This window comes from Egretta garzetta, unplaced genomic scaffold (assembly GCF_000687185.1).
Source record: "Egretta garzetta isolate BGI_Z169 unplaced genomic scaffold, ASM68718v1 scaffold844, whole genome shotgun sequence".
In the NCBI taxonomy this organism is placed as follows: domain Eukaryota; kingdom Metazoa; phylum Chordata; class Aves; order Pelecaniformes; family Ardeidae; genus Egretta; species Egretta garzetta.
Window position 1 is genome coordinate 210690 of NW_009259559.1, and position 11445 is coordinate 222134.

At 36.1% G+C, this 11445-nt stretch overlaps 1 protein-coding gene across 4 annotated transcripts in view; it reads right to left on the minus strand.

The window, feature by feature from the left end:
- Nucleotides 1–5490: 5490 nt before the first annotated feature.
- Nucleotides 5491–11445, minus strand: part of SNX13 (sorting nexin 13) — a 63209-nt gene continuing 57254 nt past the window's right edge. For 3 of the 4 annotated variants that reach the window (XM_035893236.1, XM_035893235.1, XM_035893237.1), the window contains 3 exons: nt 10721–10789; nt 9556–9668; nt 5491–9057 (listed from right to left, as the gene is read on the minus strand). In XM_035893236.1, coding sequence (XP_035749129.1) covers nt 8810–9057; nt 9556–9668; nt 10721–10789 — 430 coding nt within the window. In that variant the 3' untranslated portion in view covers nt 5491–8809. Of the gene's footprint in view, nt 9058–9555; nt 9686–10720; nt 10790–11445 lie in introns of those variants that run through there. The other variant, XM_035893238.1, reaches the window with a different exon arrangement.

Sequence of the window (11445 nt, forward strand, 5' to 3'; positions counted from 1 at the left end):
CCCAAAACATTCTATGATTCTATGATTAACAGCTTGGGAGTTTCCATGCTCTGAACATCCATAATTCCCACAAAATGCAATTCTTTGCCCACATCATCTCTACAGACACAACCAACCCCTCTGCCTTTAAGATATTCCGGTGCTCTTGCAATGCCTGGAGCCGTGGTGTCACTCACCATAAAGGTGTTTACATTGTCCGTATTTCAAGAGCAACTTCATGGAAAACATTCCAAGGATCAGAAAACACTCAATGTCACTGAGAAATGCATGCAAAAAATGTATGCCAGTCTTTTTTTTTTAGCCACTTCTGATGCAAGAGCTAGTTGCAGATATAAAGGTTGCAGATATAAAAGATGAGATTAGAAAAACCTCAAGAAAACAATCAACCAAAAAGCCTTTGTAACAGATGCTAACATTGTCATACTTTTTATTTTTAAATAAAAAAATCAAAGGCATAATTCTTTGTTTCCCCATATTCAATTTTAAAATTGTATAGTTCCTCAAAAGATTGACAGAAGTATTTGTACTTAATGTTTTGCATTGCAATATATGTATAAACATATACAATTTTTATATAAAGTGCAAAAAACCCTAATGTTATAAAAGGTGGTAATAGGTGTATATTTTAGAACTCCTTGTTTTACTTTTCCCTGGAAAAAGGAACATGAGATTTGCTGATTGGAAAAAAAAATTAATCAGAGAAAAGAATGTATGTTACCTCTGGCAATTCCTAGTGGCGGTACTTCATCCTTTCTGTCTTTTAACAAAAAGACAAATATTTTCTAGCTAAGCTGACTGCCCAACAGAGATTTAACTAATTTGTCATGTGGTCAACAAAAGCAGTTTGCAAAGACCATGCAGTTCATTTGGAGAGCAATTCTCTCAATCTGCGGTAAAACCTACGAACGGTTTGTGGGAAAGGAACGAGTGCTTCTTGTGAAACGGTATTTCTCTGATGTGAAACGCTCAGTGCAGAATGTTTGTCTCAGAACCACACATGCACACAGTATTAGAGATGCACAAAAAACTTCACAGACCAGTGAAGAAACTGCCATTCACAGCCTGCAAAGTTCAATTATTTACAGGCTCATTGCTATAAGCGGTGTGAAAGCTTTAAGTGTTGGGGTGGGAAGGGAGGTTGGTGGGGTTTTTTGTTTAAGATTCCAAAATAACTCTGAAGTTGAGGGTTATTTCTGACTTTTTTTTTTTTCTTTTTTTTTTCTTCTGCAGTGCTCTCTTTTCAGTTTATTCAGTTCTCTGAGTTAATGGAAACAGTGAGAACATCCTGCACAGGCTGTTACTAAACGGGTACAAAGTTTTACTAGTTTTCTTCTGAAGAAACTGGTTAATGGACCCATTAGGAGAGTACATCTCTTTCAGTTCAGTGAACTATCTCTTGACTGGGCGTAAATAGCACAATAGTTTTCAGTTAAAATAATTTTAAAAATTAAAAGGTAGCTTCTTATGGATTCTTTTAGCATTGCAGACTAGAAAAGCGTTATGGTGGCCACCAAAGTGCAGACTTTTGTTACACGCGTTGGTGCAAATCAGGCGAAGGATTTCTTCCCAACACGGATAGCTGAAGTTGTGACTGCCATTTTAGTTCAATATGAACTAGCAATGCAGTTTCCTTAACTATGGATTTAGTAGATGATCTTGCACATAGGATATAACCCAATCACGTTTTCTTACACCATTTACAGTGAAGGGTGTAACCATTGCCTTCTCTCTTTGCATAGAAGACATCACCAGGATGGGCAGAGAATGCCTGGGCAGAGCGAGGTGTGGTGAGAACCGCGTGTTCACTGACCCTGCTTCCCCTTTTGTTACTCACCATTGCAAGAGCAACTCCAGTTCTGCCTCCCCGCACCATGCAGAGAACAATATTCCAGCTCTGGATTAGAATCATAGCATCGTTGAGGTTGGAAAAGACCTTTAAGATCATCAAGTCCAACCGTTAACCTAACACTGCCATCCCACCACTAAACCATGTCCCTAAGCAGAAGACAAGATGAATGCTGATATGACTTAGCTGGCTGAATTCAGCCATGTTTCTATTTTATTTTCTCTCCAAAAATATTCTAGTGAATTAGAAATGCATCCCCTGGTGTTATCAATAAAGGACAGAAATGACACAGCTCCTTAAGTCAAACGAACATGCATGCAGTACAACTGATATTGATGCCATTTTTGTTGAGAACTATCCAAGATCAATCCCACTTCTTCAAAAATTAGAGCGGGCAAAAAAACCAAAGCAATGACTCCTCCCCCACATTTTCAGACTGCAGTCAACCCCCTACAATTTACACGGGCTCTATTTGCATTACAACATCCTTCATTACCCGGCATTCTCAATTCGGTATGCTACATAGAATGGAGAGAAGATGATGTGGTCTGTCCCAGAGAGTTTAGATTACACAAATCCCAGTGAGACACAGAATCAGTCAAACTGGTCACGTGTAAGACCCCACTTTGCTAACTGCTCATACTGGTTCCTTCACATTCTTCCGTTATCTCAATTACAAGAAACCCAATTATAAAGAAAATTGCTGAGAACAGTTTGATACATGAATTCTACAAATTGTAGAGAATTACATTTTAGAGACTCAACAGTCGTGCTCTACTCTCCTACCTAGCAAGGAAACAGTGAATCATTTCAACTAGTGCTTAATCAATAGTGGCAGCAACAGCACAGAAAGGAAAAAAAAATTTAAAAAAAAAATCTTTTTGTGTAAGCCTAAGGAGTCAGATTCTTGACAGTGGCATCTCTTTACATACTACTATAATCAGTTTTTTTTTATTCAGGTGTTTTTTGGTTTTTTTCTGTTGGCAAGTTGGATAAAAATGCAGAAGTTTCTCTCTCCTATCACAGTCAGAAAAAATCTTGTCATACAAAGTACCATGATATCAAAAATTTAACTTAAGAAATTAAATGACTGCTCAAGTAATTCTATTTATGTATTCTTACTTCATCAAATTACTGCTTTATTTGGAAAGAATACTACTCAATATCCTCTACAGCAGCATCCATGAATTTTACTCCTGTCTCCAGTACAGTCAAGCCAAGGGTCCACCTACACGAACAGCCGCCTCCTGAATGTTACTACGCTTCTCATGGCTCAAGATGACACACTCTCTGGAGACTCTGTTCTTGGTAATATCAGTGCTATTGGGGAAAAAAAAAAAAAAAAAGGATGAATTCTATAGCAAGTGAAGTAGTTGGCACAAATGTTTAAATGTGGAATCCCTTGGAATCGCTCAGGAACTTCAGCACATTCCTTCACTGGTGAGAGCCCATGTCTTGGTTCTAAAGAACCCCTGTCAATAAACCCCAGCTTTCAGAGGCTGCATTTACCTTATTAGCAGAACAGATAGGCTGGTTATAGCACTTTTGAAGACATTTAGGACAACTTTTAACTGGAAGCCTCAGCACCACTTAGAACCTACACATAAGAAAGATACCTTTGCTTTCTTTTTATGTATGTGATGTATTGGAGAACGTTGGCCCCATGTTTCCTTTACTGCACAAAGCCAGGAAAATTGGTGAGTTCCCAATCGCATGACATTCCAGTTTCACTTTGCACTAATACGATTTCCCAAGAGAGCAGAATATTGAATGAAGCTCCTATCGTTTCTTCCCAAAATAACTCTTGTGGTTTTTTACATTAGGCTTAAGCAGGCCTTTATTTGTTTGCAAGAAACACGTTAGGGATTACTGGCAAGCCAGTGATTTAAATCAACATAGATACATATCAACGTCTATATAAAACTGAGCAGGTAAGACATACAACTAATTTTTTAAACAGACTATAAAGGAATTTGTTGTATGAAGTTCCTTGAAAACAAAAAGGAAAATGTTGTCTTTGATAATCAAATTCTAACTTCACTTTCAAACTGAAAAACAAGAAACCTGTAGCTTGCTAACATGAGATGACTTATGCAAAGTAAGTTTTGTATCTACCCTAGTACTGGCGGGCTTATTCTAAGAAAAAGAACAAAGGAAGTAAAAGCATCTTTTAAATTCTGGCAGTTCAGTGCATGGAATAACCAGATAGCTGGCACAACCATCTTCCACATCTTCTAAACAAAGAATTTGATCAGAATCTCTTACCTAGAACTCCAGTAAGTTGGTAACAGAAAAATTCCACCCGTATCTCTCGACTTAATTCAGAATTAGCATCTTTCTAGACCTCAAGATGAGAAAATTCAGAACACAAAAGATTACTACTCAGGACTCGCTTTTAAAACCGTTACGGCAAGAAAGAGCAAGTCTGGTTTTGGAAGCTACAATCCCTTACTCCCCGTAAGTAGCTCCTGAGTGCCAACAAATTCAGTATAGTCTCCTTCTCTACTTATGCCCAACCTCAGAATTAATTTATGCACTATTGCAATTCTAAAATGTCAAATGAGAATTCCAGTTAGCCCTTTCTGAACCAGATATCAAACAATTCAACTGACCCATGCAAATTATCCTAACCCCAACATGCCATAGCAATTCAAAGAGACATGGCATGGGAAACAGTTATTTGAGATATTCGAATACAAAAGTATTCAACGTATATGCAGTGGCATAGATGTTTCAAGTGTTTCACGAAAACAAAGCTTAATTTCTTTCAAAGTACTTAACAAAGTGAGGTAATTGTTTTCACTACATAGTTTCCTTTCTTCCAAGAGATAAGCCATGAAATTTGTCGTTAAACAAATCGATGCAGATTTCCTGAACTTTACAAAAAACTTAGTGATCCTCACACATCCGCTAGACATCACAACCAATATAAACCAGATAATGGGATCGACTGGAGAGTTACATAAGCCACAAACATATTATCCTCACTTTGCAAATGGCATATATTTCGAAGACTTTTAAAAAAGAAGGTTTCTAATGGAGTGAGTTTCTTGCCATAAAATCATCCTAGGATAACAGCTTCAACTGATAGGAACTTGCAATCAGCTGGTGAAATTCCTGAGATACGTCTATATCCTGTAGCAAAAGTGTGGAAGTCAGTGAAAGCGGTAAACACGTTACTCTAAGGTCAAAGAATTAACATCTCTGTGGCTCAGGACATCTTTTTGATGAATGTGAAACAGCTGGAATAAATACATCAAGGGTAACAATTGTGCTCCCATGGCAGATCCAGCTGCTGCAAAAATAAACCCAGGGGGAAAAAGCCAAAGAGTAAAAAACCCCAACAATATAAAAAAACCTCCTACACCATACAATCCCACTGTTTCTGCACGTGTCCTTTTAAAATAGAGGACTCTCTGCAAATACTCGTTGAAAATGAATGTAGAAACTAATCTGTTGAAAGCAAAAATCAGATTATAAACAGTTTAAAAGAAAAAAAAAAAAAAAAAAAAACAGACTCATTTAAACAGCACTTACAGCACTATTTTTATCTTCAGTCATTTTCTTCCAGACTTGAGGAACACTTGTAACCTGCTAGCAAGAAAGTTCTTTTTAAAATAAACAGAGACTCATAATAATCCTGTTAATACTTTATTAGTGTAATTTTTTAGCTTTCTATTGGACAGAACATAAATGCAAACTCAAAAAAAAAAAAAAAAAAAAATTTCAGAGTCCTCTGCCATTCAGTTCGAAGTGACCATGGCAGCCTGTTTCATGTTCATTCTTTGTTACGGAAACAAGAGGAGAGGGAAGGGAGGGAAAAAGCATCAATAGAACAATTAGGCACACAGCTGACACTTACTGTACAATGATATGCACAAGTAATTTAGAACGGCTATATTCATGAGATGTGCTCTTCAGATTTTTCCCTTGTAATATACGAGCTTTGCTCAGATGAGCAAGGATCATTGAGAACAAGGGAATTAACAAAGGAGTAACAAATAAGACTTCTAAAACAAGTCCTTAAATATAACTAACGCAACAACAGAATGCAAAACTGTTCAGCTGAGAAGATGTTTTTAACCTAGACTTCAAAACATTAAAAATTCGTTTATTTTACAGTTATTCAAATACACATGCATTAAATGAAAATATTGCACAAAATTAAAATTTAGATTGTGGAATTCATATATTTTTATTTTGGTACACATTCTGGTAGCACTTAAAATTTACTGTTTAGTTCTAGCAAACACCAGCAGCACAAGCTTGAGGATGAACCAAATGAAAAGTTCAATTGCTCATTTTCTCTTAAAAATAATTAAGGCTAAAACAAGTGCATTTGTTGACAATGGCACAATTTTCAGCAGCCAGTCCCAGCACCCAAAGGCCAGAAGAGACACTCAGACACTTAAGTGCTGTATATTAACATTCAATTTTGGAGACTTCCTAGGATAATGGCTGCATCGGTTGACAGGGCAGGTATTTTAAATCGTCAACAGGAAAACCATTTAAATAAAGATACATACAAACTCTTTTTAACAAAAAGTATTCATTTCTGATGATTCTTGCCAGCCAACAGGCACCACTGAATTCGGAAGTCACATTCTGTAATTAAATACAGAAGACAAAACTTCAATACATATATACATATGCACACACGTGTATATAAATGTGTGTATAGGTATATATACGCAATAAATTCATTAAGTAAAACAACTAATAAACATGGCATATTATGTTCACATTCCTAGAGATATTATTTTATTTTTGTACAGAAATGTACCAGATAATTTAAAAAAAAAATCCCAAATTTGCACGTGATCACTATTCTCTTGAAATTTTTCATGGTACCTACAGATAGATAAAAGGTTCCACAGATTCGACAAAACAGTATTTGAACTTCCCACTTTCATACTGCATAACAAATTCAATGATTTAAAAGACATAAATTAGATTTGGTAGGATCAATGATATATTTACTATATCACCAAGAACAATTGCTGAACGATCTTTCATCAGTCAGATGTCAGGTATGCTTGAGCACCCTGACATCAGAGGAAGATACAGGCATGTAAACAATAGGAGTTGGCTATGTTGATTACTTCACACAGAACTCAATAATTTTGTTAAATTCAACAGCACTTAATCATCACGCTTCTACAGAACCTGCAGAGAGGAAGGGGAAGGGTTCTTACATATTTACCAACTTCGTCTTCCTAGGGATTATAAAAGAAAGGGATTTCATTTACAGTATTTAGTTCTGCAATAAAGAAAAAAACCAAGTGCACTTGAGCCCATGCATACTGTATGAGAATGTTAACAGTACAATATGATCATCATTAAGGAATATGATAAAAGGCTACATTGCATTAATAGAGTCCATGAGAAAAAATGATCTGTATAGAGGCTTCAGTCAATTTAACTAGGTCCTTTGAGAGCCTTCTATCTTCTCTTAGAACGCTTTCATGAAAGGTCTATGTTCCTCCCTCACATAAAAGGATCATTTGTTCCCATTAAGACACAAATTACTACAAAGATCCCTGATCAATAGCTGGATCCTACCCTGTGTTTAGCGTTCAGAAAAAAACCGGACTCTATAGGATTACTTTCTATTCACCCAGATAGTGGTGCTCAAACAGTTGGGGACTATGAAAAAGAAAACACAAACTGAGATATGCTGTGGCCAAACAGGATTATTCAGTTGTTACTTTGTTTTTAATTGGACAGAAATTCTTCAATGAAACTAAACAGATGGATGTGGGGTCTTCATGTTAAATTTTTATTAAAATTTTACACTATGCAAAAAATAAAAAAAATATTTAAAAAAATATTGTCGTTTTATCTCCTTTTTATTTTCATATATACACTGACATGCGTTCAGGAATTTCCAAGTTTTTGCATATGACTAATGAAATCCTTTACTTGTGAGGAACCAACTAATTCTAATATTTTTCCATATGAGGCTTACAGACGAAAAGGTAAGGAATCTTTCAATTAAGTAGGACATAGTCTTTTACACCCAAAAAGAGTTTCAAATTTTAGTGGGGAGTTGTGTGTAAAACTGTGTCTTAGTGCAATTTCCTCATCTTCTAACATGATGGTCTGTCCTCTTTGAAACATGTACCCCCTTCCTTCTACAAATATCAACTTGACATATGTCCAAATACGCCAATTGAACATAAATATGATGCCCCTTCTTCACTGAAGTTACATGCAAAAATGTATGCCAGGTGCTGTAAGAGCAGAATAGCACCTTAAAGCTACAGAATAATCAGAATAAAGGGTTTATTTCTACTGCACCTCTGCCTTTACTAAAACCCCCATTAGATCTAACGTTAGTTTATTTTTCAAAACATGAAAGGTGAAGTAAATGTGGCATAAAAGCCACATTACCTCAACTTTTCTTTAATAAATGTACTTTTATGATGGGGCTATAACTATTTCTCCCCTCTCCTATGAACCTGCTATTCCAGAGACGTCTTTCCTGTTAGCTCAGCCTTTACAGGAATGTTAAAAGAGCCCTACAGAACCTCGACAGTCATAACATAGAACAATTCCACCTGATTCTCACACATTGCACTATCTCCCAGTGCCAAAACATCCTTTTCTTCCGTTGTATCACCATAGTTGTGCTTTACTTGAACAGTCTGGCACTTTTCATTGCTGGCAAAACATCGACTCAGGATCGGAAAGAATCATGCTTTCTTATATATTGGGCCAGTATTCTTCTCAATGTTGCATGAAGACGCACCAAATCATTTAAGATGCACAAACCCTTCTGGTAGTGGTTGAATTACAAGTGAAGATGAGAAGATCCACAGGTCTTACAGATGCATTAATAATCTAATATGTGACACTAGAAGACTGGTGCAGAAATAACAGCATGTGAGTTTGAAGCCCCAGAGAATCTGCCCAAGTAATTAGTCCTGGACAAACATACACCAGCTTTATAGGTTTCAAGTGTCACCTTTTCTGCAAGGAAGGCGCTTGAGTAGAATGTAGTCTCTGCTTATACCTCTGCATCTGCTTTGACCGTGAATGCAGTTTGTTGAAGAGCTCATGGAACTTATTTTGTGGAAATAAGGTTTCTAGGAATCTCTCCAGAAACACGTACACCATTCTCTTATTCAGTTGAGTGTGCTGGAACATTTCAAAGACCCGAAGAATGCCCTTCCGTGTTGTCTCAGCACCTATGATGTGCTTCAGTTCATCTACAAAAAAATGAAAGTTACACAGAAATTTAAGCTGAATTCTGCTTCTGTGTTAACGACAAAGTTAAACTGAATATTAAGTCTGTCAAATTACGTAGCTTGGAATTTGAAGTAGCAGTGCCTCTACAATACATAACATGACAAATTCTCCTACAGCAGAAAGGATTTCTGAAAATTACTTCACTTTTACACTATATATGTGGAACCATGATATTTTACATGAAATCATGCTGTATGGGAATATAGGTATTTCATGCACTAAACTTAAATCCTCTATTGAAACTAAATATGGGCTTGGTTCTAAGAAAATTACAGTTGTAAAGTTACAGTACATGTGAAAATGTTCAGTGCTTTAATAATTAAAAACCTCTTTATTTAAATACAGTTCCTAAAGCAACATTTCTTTTCGACATCTCAACAATCAGCAAGAACACTGACATTAATTCCAGTAACAATATATGATAAGAATTATTAGGCTTCAATCTCAGACTCACTTACCTGGCATTACTTCCAGTAATTTGGTCTTCCCTGCCACTCTTGTTCTCATTCTAATAGCTTTGTCCCTCCGTGGAACGGTCTCTGCTAAAATGCCATTGGGCCAAAAAGCATCTCTGTAACAAAAGCAAATCTGTCAAAATACATTAAAATTTTATCAAGTGAAAGGCTCTTTTTAATCCCTCAAAGCTATCTCATAAAATAAACACAAGAAAGTAAGTTGCACACAACCTATCATGCACTTCAAATATTAGAAAAGGGAAAAGGCGAAAAAGGAATCAAAAGCAAGAAGTACAATACACTTAACCTACTAGTAGCTACCATAGACTTTTTTAGTACAAGAATCAGATGAAAGGAAATCTTAAGAAAATACTACACACCAAAAACATTCAAATACCACATGGCGGTTAAATAAAATATACTGAAGATTTGCTTTTAGCAATCAGTCTCTATTGCCACTGAGAGACTTTAGGCTTAGGTCTATTCATTGCTTCATTCGATCTCTGACCTGTCGACAAGCTAAAGCTGAGATGAAGTAGTTTCAGTGTAGTATAAAGCCCAATGTAAAAGGCATGCCTCTGTTTAAAAAGGTATTCTGCCTCAGTGAATGACATTCTTTTTTTTGAATAACAAGTGCACATTCTTAGTCTGTTTTAATAAAGAATAATAGAATATCTGTGAAGTATGACCCTTTGGCTAATACGTTATCCCACTTTATCTCTTTCAATAAAAAAAAAAAAAAATGGCAAGGGGGGTGGCTCTCGCTCAACACCACTGCAGAAGCCATTAAGATTTACAGTATCTGCCCACATGCGAAACATATTAGTTTAGAGCTAGGGTTTTTAAGACAAAGCATGCACATGATTTCATCAAGGTAAAAAAGACACTTCATCCAGTAATATGATGAAATTCATAAGTATACCCATACCTTAGCACTTCTAGAATGGTTAACAAAGAACTTTTTAAGGAAGAGGACAAAACTCAAAAATGTTCTTCATGTGACAATTATTTTCTCTCACTTAACACATGTAAAAAGCAGTGTATGCTCCAACTGGAATTCTGTACAGTAATAGTAATTTCCTCACATAAAAAGTATAGGAAGGATACACAGATATTAGACATCAATTGGCAAGTACTTCATGTTTAACATCTATGATAAAAGACATACCTGAAGCGTTTCACGGCATCTGCTACTTGCTCAGGAGATGTCATCCAATCAACATGATCAACTATTTTTCTAAAATCAAAGTAACAAGTCTCTCTCATTTAATTTTTAAAACCAAGAACAAATCAGTATAGCATTTTAAAGAGCACTCTAGGGCAAACAAAATACAATTTCAGCTTTCTCCAACTCCATAAGTAGGTTCTATAAAACTGCACACTAGGAAGGCAAACACTGACTCTCAAGATAAAAGTCTAAGCTCACTGATCACTCCTAAAGCTAAAGCTTTTTTCTTTTTAGTAAATGTACGATGACTAAGCAGGCTGGAAAATTGATGTTGCATCTCCCATCAGCATTAGATGAAGATTCTGCTTGTAGAGCACTCTTCAAGTCCTGCTTCTCTAAGTAAAGAACCTACTTAAAATCTCAAATTCCCATACTTACGTGTTCACTTACTTCATAATCTTTAACAGGAGATACAGACTGATCATAAACTTTGACCTTCATTCATCAACACATACACACACAGCTCAATATCCAAATCTAGTGTGTTTACAGAAATGATATACACATCTGTGTATCACCATAGTCCCAGGATTATTTCCCCAAACACGATTTGAATTTAGTTTTCTAGGAAACAGGAAAACGCAATTTAGCTGCAGAATGCCATTAAGCCCCAAGAATCTGCTAGGACAAGGTATGACTGCCGAACCAGAGGAAGCTGTGAGTAT